Source organism: Podarcis pityusensis (assembly GCF_964106645.2).
Source record: "Podarcis pityusensis genome assembly, chromosome: 2".
In the NCBI taxonomy this organism is placed as follows: Eukaryota; Metazoa; Chordata; class Lepidosauria; order Squamata; family Lacertidae; genus Podarcis; species Podarcis pityusensis.
In genome coordinates, this window is record NC_138029.1 from 45,530,946 (window position 1) to 45,545,343 (window position 14,398).

At 37.9% G+C, this 14,398-nt stretch overlaps 1 protein-coding gene across 7 annotated transcripts in view; it reads right to left on the reverse strand.

Moving 5' to 3' along the window:
- Positions 1–14,398, reverse strand: part of GABRB2 (gamma-aminobutyric acid type A receptor subunit beta2) — a 103,675-nt gene that overhangs the window by 60,425 nt on the left and 28,852 nt on the right. For all 7 annotated transcript variants that reach the window (XM_080995260.1, XM_080995262.1, XM_080995258.1 and 4 more), the window contains exon 5: positions 7,822–8,042. In XM_080995260.1, coding sequence (XP_080851386.1) covers positions 7,822–8,042 — 221 coding nt within the window. The remainder of the gene's footprint in view (positions 1–7,821; positions 8,043–14,398) is intronic.

The window sequence follows — 14,398 nt, forward strand, 5'->3', positions numbered from 1 at the left end:
CCCAGCAATCTTGTAGATAACAGATTTAGATTGTATTGAAAATCAGATGAACAGATGAAGCTTAGAGGAAATGAAATGAGGTGAAACAGGCAAGAAGTGAACAGATGAGACAGATGAAATCTCTCACTCTGTTAGCAAATAAATATACAAAAATTGCAAACAGAACATTTAACATAACTAATGCAATTTTGCGGGGTGAAAATCCTTATTTTTTTAAAGCAGAGAAAGAAAGATGGTTGAAAAAAATGATGACATCTTAAGCATGGGGACATTCCTAACATTTCAATTTCCTGCATATTTTGTGGCTGTATATGTCATCTTTCTATCACATTTGTTCATAGTAAAAATAATTGCTGAGGAAAGTGTTGGGGGAGTAGGGTTTTGAACACTATTTATGAAAAAAAAATTATAAAAAAAATTACAATGACACATTGGCCGGAATGTGCAATTCATTCTGGGACAGACCATCTTAAGGAGAGGCCATAAAATGGGCCACATTGGGAATAATACAAAGCCAATTGGATTTCTTTATTTTAGATAGGTTGGAGAGAAAAGGATGACAGAGGTGGAAAACTGCAGCAGCATCCTGAATACAGTTTCAAATTCAAAACAATGTAGCTAATCCAGGGACACCTGCATCAAATCAAGAAGAGGGCATACTATGTGAGAAATAATGCCTGAAGGGTTGAGAATGGCAACAGAGATTCTAGGCTGCCAAATCTGAGTCTTGGAGAGCTGGAAAACTCGCAATTCTGCTTGGACAGAAAGGGACATGAACACAGACTGGGAAAACAGATAGTGCCCACCTCAGCTCTTACCCAAATAAATTCTAACCCACAGTGCTATTTTTTCTAGAAAAAGAGGTGCTGGACCTCACAATGAATGCCTCCTTTGTTCTCTTATAATGGCAATAGTGTCCACCTGAGAGGTGCTGGAACTGAGTTCCAGTGAGAGCCAGTGTGGTGTAGTGGTTAAGAGCGGTGGACTTGTAATCTGGTGAACCAGGTTTGATTCCCTGCTCCTCCACCTGCAGCTGCTGGGTGACCTTGGGCTAGTCACACTTCTTTGAAGTCTCTCAGCCTCACTCACCTCACAGAGTGTTTGTTGTGGGGGAGGAAGGGAAAGGAGAATGTTAGCCGCTTTGAGACTCCTTAGGGTAGTGATAAAGCGGGATATCAAATCCAAACTCTTCTTCTTCTGCTGCTGCTGAAAAAATGTCCTGCTTACTCAAATACTTGCCTCTTACCCAAAGAAATCCTAATGCCTCACTAAAATTAGCAACATACAACTTGAATGGCTACAGGAAAGCAGTGTCCTCTGTGCCCTTTAGAGATTGCTCCAAAATGCTGCCACTGGAAGATGTGGAATTGCATGGTTCTTGAGTGACCTTTGTACATTTATTGATGTTTGCTGTACTGTGTTTTTTAAGAAAGCACTCCTATAAAATAGTATAAACTGTATTTTATAGGAGTGCTTTCTTAAAAAACACAGTACAGTGGTACCTCGGATTAAGTACTTAATTCGTTCTGGAGTTCCATTCTTAACCTGAAACTGTTCTTAACCTGAAGCACCACTTTAGCTAATGGGGCCTCCTGCTGCTGCCGCGCTGCCGGAGCACAATTTCTGTTCTCATCCTGAAGCAAAGTTGTTAACCCAAGGTACTATTTCTGGGTTAGCAGAGTCTGTAACCTGAAGCTTATGTAACCTGAAGCGTATGTAACCCGAGGTACCACTGTACAGCAAACATCAATAAATGCAAGTTTAAAGCGGCAAGCTGAAGTTCCTATTTTTCGTTTTCTTACTTATGCATTGGCCTACCCAAAGATACGCAATCCGCCATGGTTAGGCTGGAAACTTGTATGTTGAGCATAGAGAGCCAAATAGATAAAAGAATCCTCTGCTACTGGTTCAGAGTTCAACAGATGGACAACACTAGGTTACCAAAAAAATGCCTGATTGAGCTCGCGAATGGATTACCCCTTAAAAACTGGGTACATCATTCTGCCCAACTGATGGGCAAATATGACCTCTCAGGGATCCGGGCTCAAAGAACTTCCCCTACATTCTCAGAATAATATTTTTAAAAGGGCCACAAGGGCAGTGGCTACTAAAAACGACTTAAACTCCATGTACCTATCCACATGCGCCCCATTATATTTTAAACTTAGAGAGGCCCATGAACATACGTTTTCAATGAACTGACTTTTGTACAACTCCGGAAAGCTGTTACAGAGTTACAATTAAATACAATAAACTCTGCTTATAGAGATGGGAGACATACCAGTAAATGAACGTGTTTGTATTAGGGGATGCCCTGAATTAGAGGACCTTACGCATTATATCTTACGTTGCCCCTTATATAATGAAGCAAGAGAATGGTTTTTGACACCTATAATGACAAGGTCCCCTGGCCAGAATCCTTCTGACATGATTCTTAATCTCCTTGCAGACATAGATAAGCATATGACGTGGTGTGTAGCACTTTTTGCAACTGCCGGCAGGAAAATTAGAAAAAATTATATAACCGAGATAGCTATCAACTGTAAAGGAGATGAATTTAATTGACCCCATCTACACCAAGCTGTATTTTTCTCACTAAACTTTGTACATAATTGTCTATTGTATTATTTAAGATTACTTTTAATATATTAGTGGCCCTGTGGTGATTTTAGCTGAGCCTCAACATAGAAGTATTCCTATTTTTCCATACACATCATTAAGTGTAATTTTGTAGTTCAATTATTTATATTTTAATGCTATCCCATTTTGAAATTGCAGAACAATCTGCTTCCAAGAAATCCACACACCATATAACTGCCATTATACAAATCTGCGGTGCAACCACATTTGGACTAGTGTGTATGGTTTTGGTCGCCCCACCTCAAAAAGGATATTGCTGAGTTGGAAAAGGTTCAGAAAATGATCGAGGGGAAGGAGAAACTGCCCTTTGAAGAAAGGCTACATAACTTGGGGCTTTTTAATTCAGAGAAGAGGTGAGTCAAAGGCAACAGGATAGAAGTGTACAAAATTTTGCATGGCATGGTGAAAGTGAAGAGAAGCATTTCTACCTCTCTCATAGCACAGGAACACAAAGTGCTTGGTGTTTTGGGTTTTTTTTTTTCCATTTTCTCTTCCTTTGGTCTCAGTAGGAGGGAGAGCAAGTACTCAAACCCAAGGGGTAGTTTACTTAACCCCCCTCATCCAGGGGTCCGTTGGGGTAACCAGATCAAAAGCCTCCCTCAATCTACTCCAGTTTTATTAAGGATTTTCTTGTTTTACAGAAGTAAGTGTAGTGCCTCGTATTTTTTTTTTCATGTAACGTTTTTACAAATCCGTTTCATTTGTTGAGGCATTAGGGGGAGAAGAAAAAAAAAGAAAAAAGAAAGGGGGTGGAGAGAGGGAAGATGGATGGGGGTGGGGTCGGGTGACGGTGTTTCTATTATGTTTAATGTATGTAGAGTTTGGTGTCAGCGTTGCTTATGTTGTTCACTTGTGTTCCTTTGGTGGTGAGAGAGGTTGGGGTTGGCCTAGGGTGTGATTGTTTGCTTGTGATTGGCTGTGGTGATCTTTGTTTTCGTGTGTGAGTGAGGTGGGTGGGTGTTTTGGATCAGGTTAGCCATATTGATTTGTATGCTGTTGGTGGATTATTGTCATTGTCCTGTTGGGCTGTGTATGTGCTAGAAGGCTATACCTATTACAAGCCCTGAGAACATAAACTGTTTTTCAAACAATAGTTTCTAGTGGCTAGTGCCAGAATCAGGCAATTCTAGCATCTAGCATCTATTCTGTTTTAATGCTTTTTTTTTTTTACAGTGGATGTAGTTCTTTTCCTTCTGGTTTGATTTTTTGACATCTCCCTCTGGCCCTGTAGCATATTTCCCATCTGTTCATACAGATGGCACATTCCAGCAAAGTCAAAGAAACTGGTGTCCCAACATTCCAATATATTATGCTATACTTGTATGGGCATGTTGCAAAATACTGGGGAAAGGAAGCCATTTCAACTTTCTCAGGAAAATTAAAGAAGAAATCCAAATACAGAAAACTGATACTGTAGCTATATGGCTAACTACCCATCCCACCTGTTTCCTCCCGGTGGCCTTTTGTAACTAACATTAGAACAACAAGACTATCTTGTAAAGGGGCTTCCATTGGTTAGCCTCAAAGCCAAGCCATTTGTGACTTTCATCCATATTGGGAGTCTTCAGACTGCCTCTAAGCTTCAGTTAGACTCCCTGCCAAGGAGAAATCTGCAAGAAGACTTCTCCAGGTTTTGTCTCTTTGTAGATAGAGCTGGTATAGTTGGGCAAATGATTAAAAACGCAAGCTGATCTTCCCATTCCATGCTTGGCATTATCATAAATATATAATGTGGACTTTGAGCTTTTCAAATAGAAGGACATTGGTAGCAGAAGCTCACACAAGGACTTCTGCTAGCACAAATGGGTTCCCCCCTCGTCCCCATTGCAATTGACTTGTGGGTGTTATGAGAAGCCCCATAACAGCACAAGGGGGGCGGCGGGGGGAGGAGAAGTGGGATTGTTGTACCCAGCAAGCTGAAAAGCTTCTGCTTTACAGAATAATTGCTATAGCAGTAAGTAGAATTCCTCCCAGTATAAATACTAAGAGCAGAATTCTAAGCTTGCTTTCTTAGCTGTCAGACCTGCTGCGTTTAATGGGACTTGGAATGCTTCAAGACAGGTGTTTCTTGTGGGATGGGTGCTTCTCATGCATGACTTTTTTCTTTTTCTTTTTTTGCGGTATCCACACAACATTGTTGGTACAAAAATGCCAGCCCGTATTCCACCCCCACACTTACACTTTATAAGAAATAAATTAAGTAAGTTTTTTAAAAAAGAGGAAGTCCTGTGGCCAACAACACATTTGCATTATTAAGCCCCCATATGGAAGTACCCTAATTCTCAAGCAACTGTGTTTGCAGTTGGAGCCTAAGTGTTATGATTTTCTCCCAAATATGGAATCCCACCAGGATGCAATCTGGTTTTAAAGTTAAGTTTCAGGAGACACTAATCGTCACATAAAGTAGCAATCAGTTCTCTAATGTTCTTGCATAAAGTTAGTCATCCCTCCTCCTTGATCACACATATTTGCCTCCTGCTGCCTTTAAAAAGGTGGGTTAGAAAACAGATTCCCGGTTTTCTTCTTCTTCAAACTCTATAAGACAAACCATAGAATGCCCACAGAAGCTCAGTTTCCAAAAACCCACTAGAACTTCATGGGTGACAAATGTTGACTCATCATTTAAAACATGCCATAACACCATGGAAGCAAGAATAAGCTTGCTCTTCTGAAACAGTTCACATCACACAGAAGTGAGCATTTTCCTTTCTTTTCTCCAAGGGGACAAGTTTTTGTATGTAGGCAGTAAAGTTTGAGAGTTTAAAATTAGCGCATTTTATGACAGAACTAAGCATTCTGCAGCAAACAACGGTCTGGGAATCCAGGCTGTTGTTTCTCTGCAGTAAAGGATTTTTAGGGAACAAGCAGCATCTGGGTGGAAATGCTGAGCTGTTTCCCATCTTTTGTATGACCCCTCAATGCCACATTGTTCCCAGTCAGGGTTCTGAAATAGAAAACAGCAGGTGAGGGGAGGGTTAAGCATTCTACTTATTGCCACGTCTTCTCTACAAATCTCTATTCCCCACTCGTAACTTGCTTTACAATAAAAAAGCAAAAACTGAGATCTTAGGGCTGATCCTGACTTCTCTTGTTTAGTGGATCTGTTCTTGTTCACTTTTAATTTCCTACCTGGAACCATCTCCAGAAAACCTGTGTTTCTTTGTCCACTCTTGGGTAGTGCTTAGCTTGATTTTTCTGAGTGTATCTGTCTTGCAAAAGGTATTTAAACATACCTTCTCAAAGAAACCAGAGGCCTTTCTCCTGGGCATAGTTGGCCAATTGGTACCAAAGAAGGATAGAACCTTTTTTATGTATGCCACAACAGCAGCAAGAATACTCATTGCAAAGTATTGGAAGACACAAGATCTACCCACTCTGGAAGAATGGCAGATGAAGCTGATGGACTATATGGAACTGGCAGAAATGACTGGCAGAATCCGAGACCAGGGAGAAGAGTCGGTGGAAGAAGACTGGAAGAAATTTAAAGACTATTTACAGAAATATTGTAAAATTAAGGAATTTTAGAAGGATGTTGGATAGAAACTAAGTGGTTTCCAGCTGTAATGCTTTAAGAGATACGAAAAATGGTTTATAAATGGGTAAAAGCTTAATGGTAAGGATTTGCTGAACTAACAAACTGAACTGGAATACAAAAAAGGGAGGTACGTGGAGGTCCGGGGAAATAAGTGTAAGGAAGATATGTTATGGAAAATTAACGTGTTTTTAACTGTTTTTATTTTGTATGTTTCTTTTTATTCTTCATTTTTTTGTTATATCTTAAAAACTTTATTCTTTTTTTCTGTATTTTGTATTGTCTTGTATTTTTATCTTTTGTTTTTGTATTCTTTGAAACTTTAATAAATATCTTTTTTTTTTTAAAAAAAAGAGTGTATCTGTCTTGCTCCACCACCATCTGTGCTTGCCAGGACTCAGAGGGACTGTTCCTAAGAGGGGTGGTTAAGGGTGTTCTAGGTTGTCAGGACTCCTTTTACTCCTCCTCCCATGTTTTTAAGAGGAGTCCTTAAGGGCACTGTGGGCTTCTGAGTCATTGGTACTTCCTCTTCCCTCTCCCTTCTCTGAAGACACTGGGTCCTTTTATTTTTTAGAGGACCAGTTTTGTGATTATGCAGAGATGTGATAAAATGAGAACAGAGGTATGAGCTGATTTATTTATTTTTTGACGGGGTCATTTGGAAAAGGAGGGGGGAAACCAGGCAATAATAACTGGAAGCATGCAGTTCAACCTTTTGGAACTCTAATAAAAACTGGCAGGGGGACAGGTGCATGGAAAGAAAGGGAGGAGAGGAGATGCCTCACCTCTAGATACAGGAGAAGCAAAGTATAGATGGGCCCTTAGATTTTAAAAACAACACTTGACAGCTCTGAAATATTCTACCACAGCTGTAATTATGATGGCCTTCCAACTTCATCATCTTTATACTGATGGAAGCTCAGTTGCTACAAATATACTTTATTTTGATGTGGATATAAGCTGTTTGGAAAACTCACTTGCAACACGAAAAGGTCAAAAATTAAAAGATGGTAAGGTGGTGTCTCATGTACAATGTAGATGTTAAAATGAATTCTTACCTTTTAAATGTTTACAATATACTAGTGCAGGAAAACTAGTATTTCAGAAATATGCTGCAGCAGTGCAGCTAAAGTCAAGAAGGTAAGCAGGGCATTTTTTCAAAGGTTAAGCACATATCTTTCAAACACACATGTAATCAAGCACATGTTTTCTGGCAAAAAACCCTGCTGTATTGTCTGTGCTTAAAGTAGCTGACTTTTTCACAAAGGCATACACTAACAGTATATGATCCACTTTTCACAGTTCAGTGTTTCCTTGTTAAAAGCTACATGGCTAAGTCTGCTTATCAAGGAATATGTCTGATTGAATTCAGTGAAACTAACTTTCAGGTAAACATGCACACCACTGGACTGTTCTGTCACATATCAACTCTACCAAAGTTGCATTCCAGAAACCTCCCTTCTCTTCTTTCTTTGTTGCATGTGTTTGTATAAAACTCAGTATCTCTTAAAGTCTCTTAAAGTACTTAAGACGGGTGGGCAAGTCCAAAATCACCTGGAACTGAAACTATGGAATGCTGGAAAATAAAGGAAAAAACAAATCTTAGCTTTAGATATTAAATTATGGCATTTTAAATATTAGATGCTGACCTGAGACCATAGAGAACTGTCCCATCAGGATGTAATCGAATCATTCTGTTCTTCACAGTGACACCATGCACAAATGACTTCTTATCATTCAGGAAGTAGGTATCGGGAACCCAAAGCTGATCTGCTACTCTATTGTCCAGTGTAAGATTTAAAGGTATTACATTATACGAAAGCCTCTTATCCCTCCATGCTTGCTGAAAGTACATTGTCAAGGTATAGTCCTGAAATGATAGAAGAGAGAGGGGAAAATAGGTTGAAAACGATTTTACCATTTCTTGTGTTACCTGAGATATGCAAAGCAAATCAGGGGTTCTTCCTGCATAACCACCAACATACGGCCGAAACCTAAAACATCCATGTCTGAACTACATCTGCCTCCTAAATCGTAAAATAAGAGGTGCACAAATGTTTTGAGTTATAGGATCACCAATGAGTAGCATGATAAAGTCTTTTAATTATTCTACCTTCTCACATTACAGGCAAAAATCTTGAAATCATAATAGTCAAGTGACCATCCAATAAGTATCCTTTGCTCATTAAAAGAGACTTTATTTAGTATGATCTGCATTACTTGATTAAAATGTGAAAATGTTAGCTTTGGAAATGTACTTTCAGTTCTCTTTTTCCAGATGTCAGTGATAAAATTCCTTTATTTACGTAAGCAACTGAAATAACAGTGATAAAATGAGGCATTGTTTCATGAAAGCATCTATCCAGCAGTAAGACAAAGTATTGTGCCCAAGAAAGACTATTTAATAGTTTTGAATAAATTATAAAATAACAGGTTTGTGATGCACCATGTATTTAGTAACACAACTACTTAAGATTCAGTTGGTCAGACAAAAACCAAAACCTAGGCAAATTGTCACGTTCATCTAGGTCTCATATAGACAGTATAGAATTGCACTGTCAGCCTGAAGGAACTACTAATCTGTGATCTTTGAATGAAGAGCAGTTATAAATTATTATTATTATTATTAACAATAACAATAATAGTGTCCTGCTGAAATGAGGTACCTGTAGGAAAGATCTTTCCTTAACTTATTGGCAGTGTACAAGAACTGCTTGTCAAAATACTCACGGAGACATATTGTACAAGAGCTGGTACAGATAACTTTCCTTTCCTGTTCCCCCCTTTCAATTGAAGTTGAAATAATTTTATTCATTCAGACACATAACACTAAGGCAATCCAATTATCCTGTTTGTGAGGGTAGGAACAGTTTAGCTTCAGGTTTCATGGTCATTCCCAAACTTGTAACTGAATATATTTAAGTGCTCCAGTACAGCATATCTAAGGCCAGATGATATTCTTTGCAGCTCTTTGCAACATGTATGCAGGACATAATTTCAACCTATGACTGCATGCAGTAATTTACTGCAAATATTTATAAACAATCCAAGCACCAAAGCATTCAACTACCCCTCAGAAATTTAATACCCGAAGTGCAATGTTTGCAGAGTGAACAAACACACTTTTTATATTCTATTATCAGGGACCATTAATGATTTTTTTCACCAGAGTTTCCTTTTGTCACTGGCAGAGGTAAAAAAGGAAGTTGGAAGGTGATGACCTATGCATGTGTACTGAGATCTCCCTTAGGAATGAATTTGCCGCATATACTCTTCAGCTTCCCTTTAGCCCAGAGCAGAACACTCAGGCATATCCCCATTCATTTCCTTATGCTCAACTCAAAGGCATATGCAGTTTCAATTGAGTAAATTTCAATAAATCAACACTGCATCTCAGTCTCTTTCTGTGTGTATATATGTGTATATTTTTAAAAAAAACACACACACCACTATTTGACTTAGCAATCATTCTCATCTCTTTATCATAAATTACTGTAATTTTTCTTTCGATTGCAGATAAATAGTTGATCAATCCTTCACTAGAAAGTCCAAAATGCACAAACACTGTCCACCGATCTTACAAATTTTCCCTTTAGATAATAAATGGATGATTTTCTGCCATTGACGAGACAACTTCTATAGCGATTTCTACCATTTAAGAAATATATTTTAAAAAAATAAAAATTGTCTAGCAGCACCTTAGAGACCAACTAAGTTTGTTCTTGGTATGAGCTTTTGTGTGCATGCACACTTCTTCAGATACACTGAAACAGAAGTCACCAGACCTTTATATATAGTGAGAGGGTGTGGAGGGGTATTACTCAGAAGGGTGGTAGGAATGGGTGATTGGCTGATAGGTGTGGTAAACCTGTTGATGACTGTTAACGACTGCAATTGGTCTTACAGGAAAAAGCAAGGGGTGAGATGGCCAAAAATAGCTTTATCATGTACAATGAGATAAGAATCCACTGTCTCTATTCAGACCAGGTTTCTCCATAGTTTTAAGTTTGGTAATAAGTTGTAATTCAGCAACTTCTCTTTCCAGTCTATTTCTGTAAAAAAATTTTTTTAATATGACAGCTACTTTGAGATCTTGTATAGAATGTCCTGGGAGATTGAAGTATTCTCCTACTGGTTTCTCTGTCTTGTGTCCTTACATCCCTTCTCCTTCAGGACTGCAAAAACAATTCCAGCTGCTTCTTAATTAGCATACCATGTTTTAAAATATGCAAAGCATGATTTTGAAGTACCATTGCCTACCGTGTTGTTATACAAATGTCTTCAGTTATTAAGAATAATGCTCAAACTATCTGTGGATGAGGTCTGCAGAAGGTAACACTCCAGAGAAAAAGAATAGAAAGTATCAAGAATGGAAACACCACATTGAGAATCCTAGACACAAACACACCCCATCGATTGTTTACAAACCTTGTACCTTTAGCAGAGAAAGCAAAAGCAAAACCCTTCGTGGCTAATTGCAGAGTAAGAAACTTGAACTCTCTAATGGGGGGAAAAGGCTGGATTCTCTTGGCATACTAACATGTATGTAGCATTTTGTGTAGATTTGGCACATATTTTAAATAGCAAATTCCATGTTATATAACATTTAATGTTATATATGTTATAACATTGTTATATGTATAACATATATAAAATGTTATACATATAACATTTAACAGCAAAAAAGGTGTTGTTGCTTTTAAAGAAATTTTAATTACAGACACTGTTCAGTTTAAACAATGAAGATATTTATCACTTACTCTTAGCAAATTCATGTTTGCACCAGAAACGCCATCAATTCAAACAGGAATGCTCAGTAAGCTATGTGCTGCACAGTGCTGATTTAGCCTGCTGCAAGTTTTGGCATGCAAGAAACAATTTCAACTTGCTGATACCCCTAAATTTTATATGAAATAAACTGAAATATGAAGTCAACAGATTTATAGTCAACCTAGACAAAAGACTGATTATGGCAACAGATCACTGAAAGAGAAGGAAAATAATGACTGCTGACCACCCACTTACTCTTAACAGGATTAGTATTCTAAACCACATTTTATTTTATTTATTGTAATAATTTGTATACGGCTTAACACTTCAGTTTCTAAACAGAGCACAACAGAGATACAGCATAAATTTAATTTAATTTAATTAACCATTAGGTAGACTACTGATGGGGACGTGTCTCCCCAACATCTTATATATCCTTGGAGACACTCATCATTCCTCCTAACAATGAAAAAATGAGTTACTCAGCTGAGAGTTCTTTCACCCAGTTTCAGCACATCAGAACAGCACAGTCTGGGGGAAATGTTGGCAGCAGTTCACCTCAGAACTGCTATTTCCTCTCACAAATGTCTTGTCTTGTAATTATAGATAAAGGGTAACCGCCTATAGTTATTCATCAGCACACGAAAGCATTCTAAACATGTGCAGAGACACTCTCTTTATTATTTAACATGTTTGGCAAGCTCTGGTGCAAATGAGGCACTGGCTAAGGAATAAAGCAGCAATTTAAAATGTCTGGCAGCTGAAGCGATGGCCCAACAATGCATAAAAACCAATTTGGCAGTAACAAGCCACAAGTGTACTTAACACAGATAAATGAACATCTAAACTGTACACCAGAGAAGGTCTGCTCTGCGATGTGAGAGCGTTGCATAAGTGACTTTGCAGACTCCTCAGGAAACTTGGCACAGGCCAATATTTAAAAAGAATGATAGATTGCTGAGTTACTCTCAAATGTGTCTTTGCCAAGCAAAGGAGGCAAGCTGACCTAATTATTATATATCAGTTATAATATTGTGCCAAGATCATTTTGGGTAACATTTCAATAGACACATCACAGAGCTGTTCAGTTACTTTAGTGAGCTCAAACACCTTTCGAAAATAAAAAGGAAATATATAGAGGAGTCTATATAAAGGAAAACAAGGCACTTCCATAAATTCCTTTGGTCATAGCTGTTCTTTACCAAGCCCTCTCAAAGCTGTAAACTGCAATCCTGAACACATTTACTTGGAACTAATCCTACAAAAAAATCTGTACAACTTATTTCTGCATGAACATAGGTAAGGTTTGTGCTTTTTCTTAGGATTTTTAGCATATGTTTCTATGGAAGCTGAGCCACACTGAAAGGATAAGTTGTATCTTTCCAGGGTGTTGTGCATATGTCTATAAAGATAGACATATCTTTATAGTACAGGGTTGAGATATTTGTTCATGAGTTTGCAGCAGTGGTGACTAACATGTCCCTCATATCTTATATCCCCCATCATGATTTTTTACATTTACATTTTATATTTATGTTTATTTTTAGTGGGGTTTTTTGCAGCTTGGTAGGTAGAGTCTCTCCCCTCCCTTTTAATTTTTTTATTTTTGTTAATTAGCACAATTTATTTATATACTGCTTTCAGTCCAAGAACACCTGGCTTGGGCCTTCCATGTTACTCTCCAAATTTATCTTCCTCCCTGGCTAGTCCATTTCCCTACCAGTCTCATGGACCCAATAACTGCAGGCCACTCAGTGCTGGGAGACCAAACAGTGCAATGGGCTTTGTGGAAGCCTTTCTTCATGATTTTTTTAAAAAATAATTTATAAAGATTAAGACCCATAGGGCAGATAGGCCCTTAGGCTCCAATCCAGGTACACTCAGTGGGACTTAATTATGAAAAGATACATATGCTTAAACTCCTAATTGTACAATAGAAGGTATCAATAAAGGTGAAAATATATAGATTCTGCGTCGGTAACAAGCAGTAAAAAATGACAACAGAAGAGTACTTCCACTTCTATTTTTATAGCCAGTGATTTATGATTTAGTTTGACTGTAAAACCTGGTTGTTTATAATATGTATAATACAAATGCAAAAGAAAAGTAACAATCCCAAACTAAATGTAGGTTGTTGAAAAGAGTACACAATGTGTTCTTCTGGAGTTAAAGCTTATAATAAGAACAAATTCATCTTCATCATTATGTGCTGCTAAACATCAACATCAATCAAGAGACAATTCCATAAGGAGGCACATGCATTCTCTCTCACACGCCTGCACCTCCTTCTGCTAAAGACATCCTGTTGCAAAAGGTGGGGCTCTGAACACTGCAAACAAGCATGCTAGTATTTACGAAAAGGAAAAAAAGAAACGCTGTAAATTGGAAGTAAGAACTACTAAGTGAGTTCCATTTCGTGCCCACATGCCTTTTCTCAAAAAAAATTATTTCGCTCCATAAAGCTCATACCAGTTTCTTTTAATATTATCTTTTTTATATAGTCTCATCCCACAAAATGAACAGTCATGCTTGTAAAGATCAAGAGAGAGGATCCTATTCAAAATCTACTAAGTATGGGGAAATGAAAAGGTATTCACTCGGTGCTGAAAGAATATTTAACTCCGTACCAGGTAAAGGCCCCTCAGGAGTAGGTGCCACAACACAAATATCCGATCTAGGGTCTCCACCCTCCTCATCTCCAATGAGAGGAAAGAGGAAGAGGAAGAAGACCCTCTGATAATATTATACTATGTGGGAAGGCTCATTCAGAAAAAGGTGGTCCCTTAAGTATCCTGGTCCCAAAACATCTAAAGGAATAAAAATTAAGAAGAACATTTTAATTTTTGCTCAGAAGCAGACCAGGTTCCAGTGAAGTTGCTTTAAAACTGGTGGAATATGTTACTAATTATTGGTCATGGTCAGCAATCTGGCTGATGCATTTTGAATTAAGTGGAGTTTTATTTTCACCCACCAACCGTATATCCACCTTATTGATTTTAGACATCAGTTCAATATTTCAAACATACATTCTTAAGTGTTTCTTTAAATAAGAGTTTATTTTATTTTATTTCTATTGCATTGTTTTCAATACGTTTCACTGATTTTGTATTTTTTAATATAGTTTTCATTCACATTATAAACTACTTCAAGCTTTGGAGAAGGAACACACAAATAAGTAAGTAAACAAACATAGACCACTGCTGTCATAAATGGTTGGAGCAGCTTCATAAAGGCAGTTATGGCTGCTAATTTCCTTCCGAATTGCTTGCAAAAGGGTATGCTATGACAAATGTATAATAGCAACTACCAAGCATTTTTATTTGTATATATATCCATTTTCTAGGGATTCGGGTTACAATATAACAAGACATCTCTTCTGATTGTCCAGCTAATAAACACAACTGTCTCACAACCAGTGGTAAGCAAACAAATGACAATTGCAAAGCTGAAGAGAGA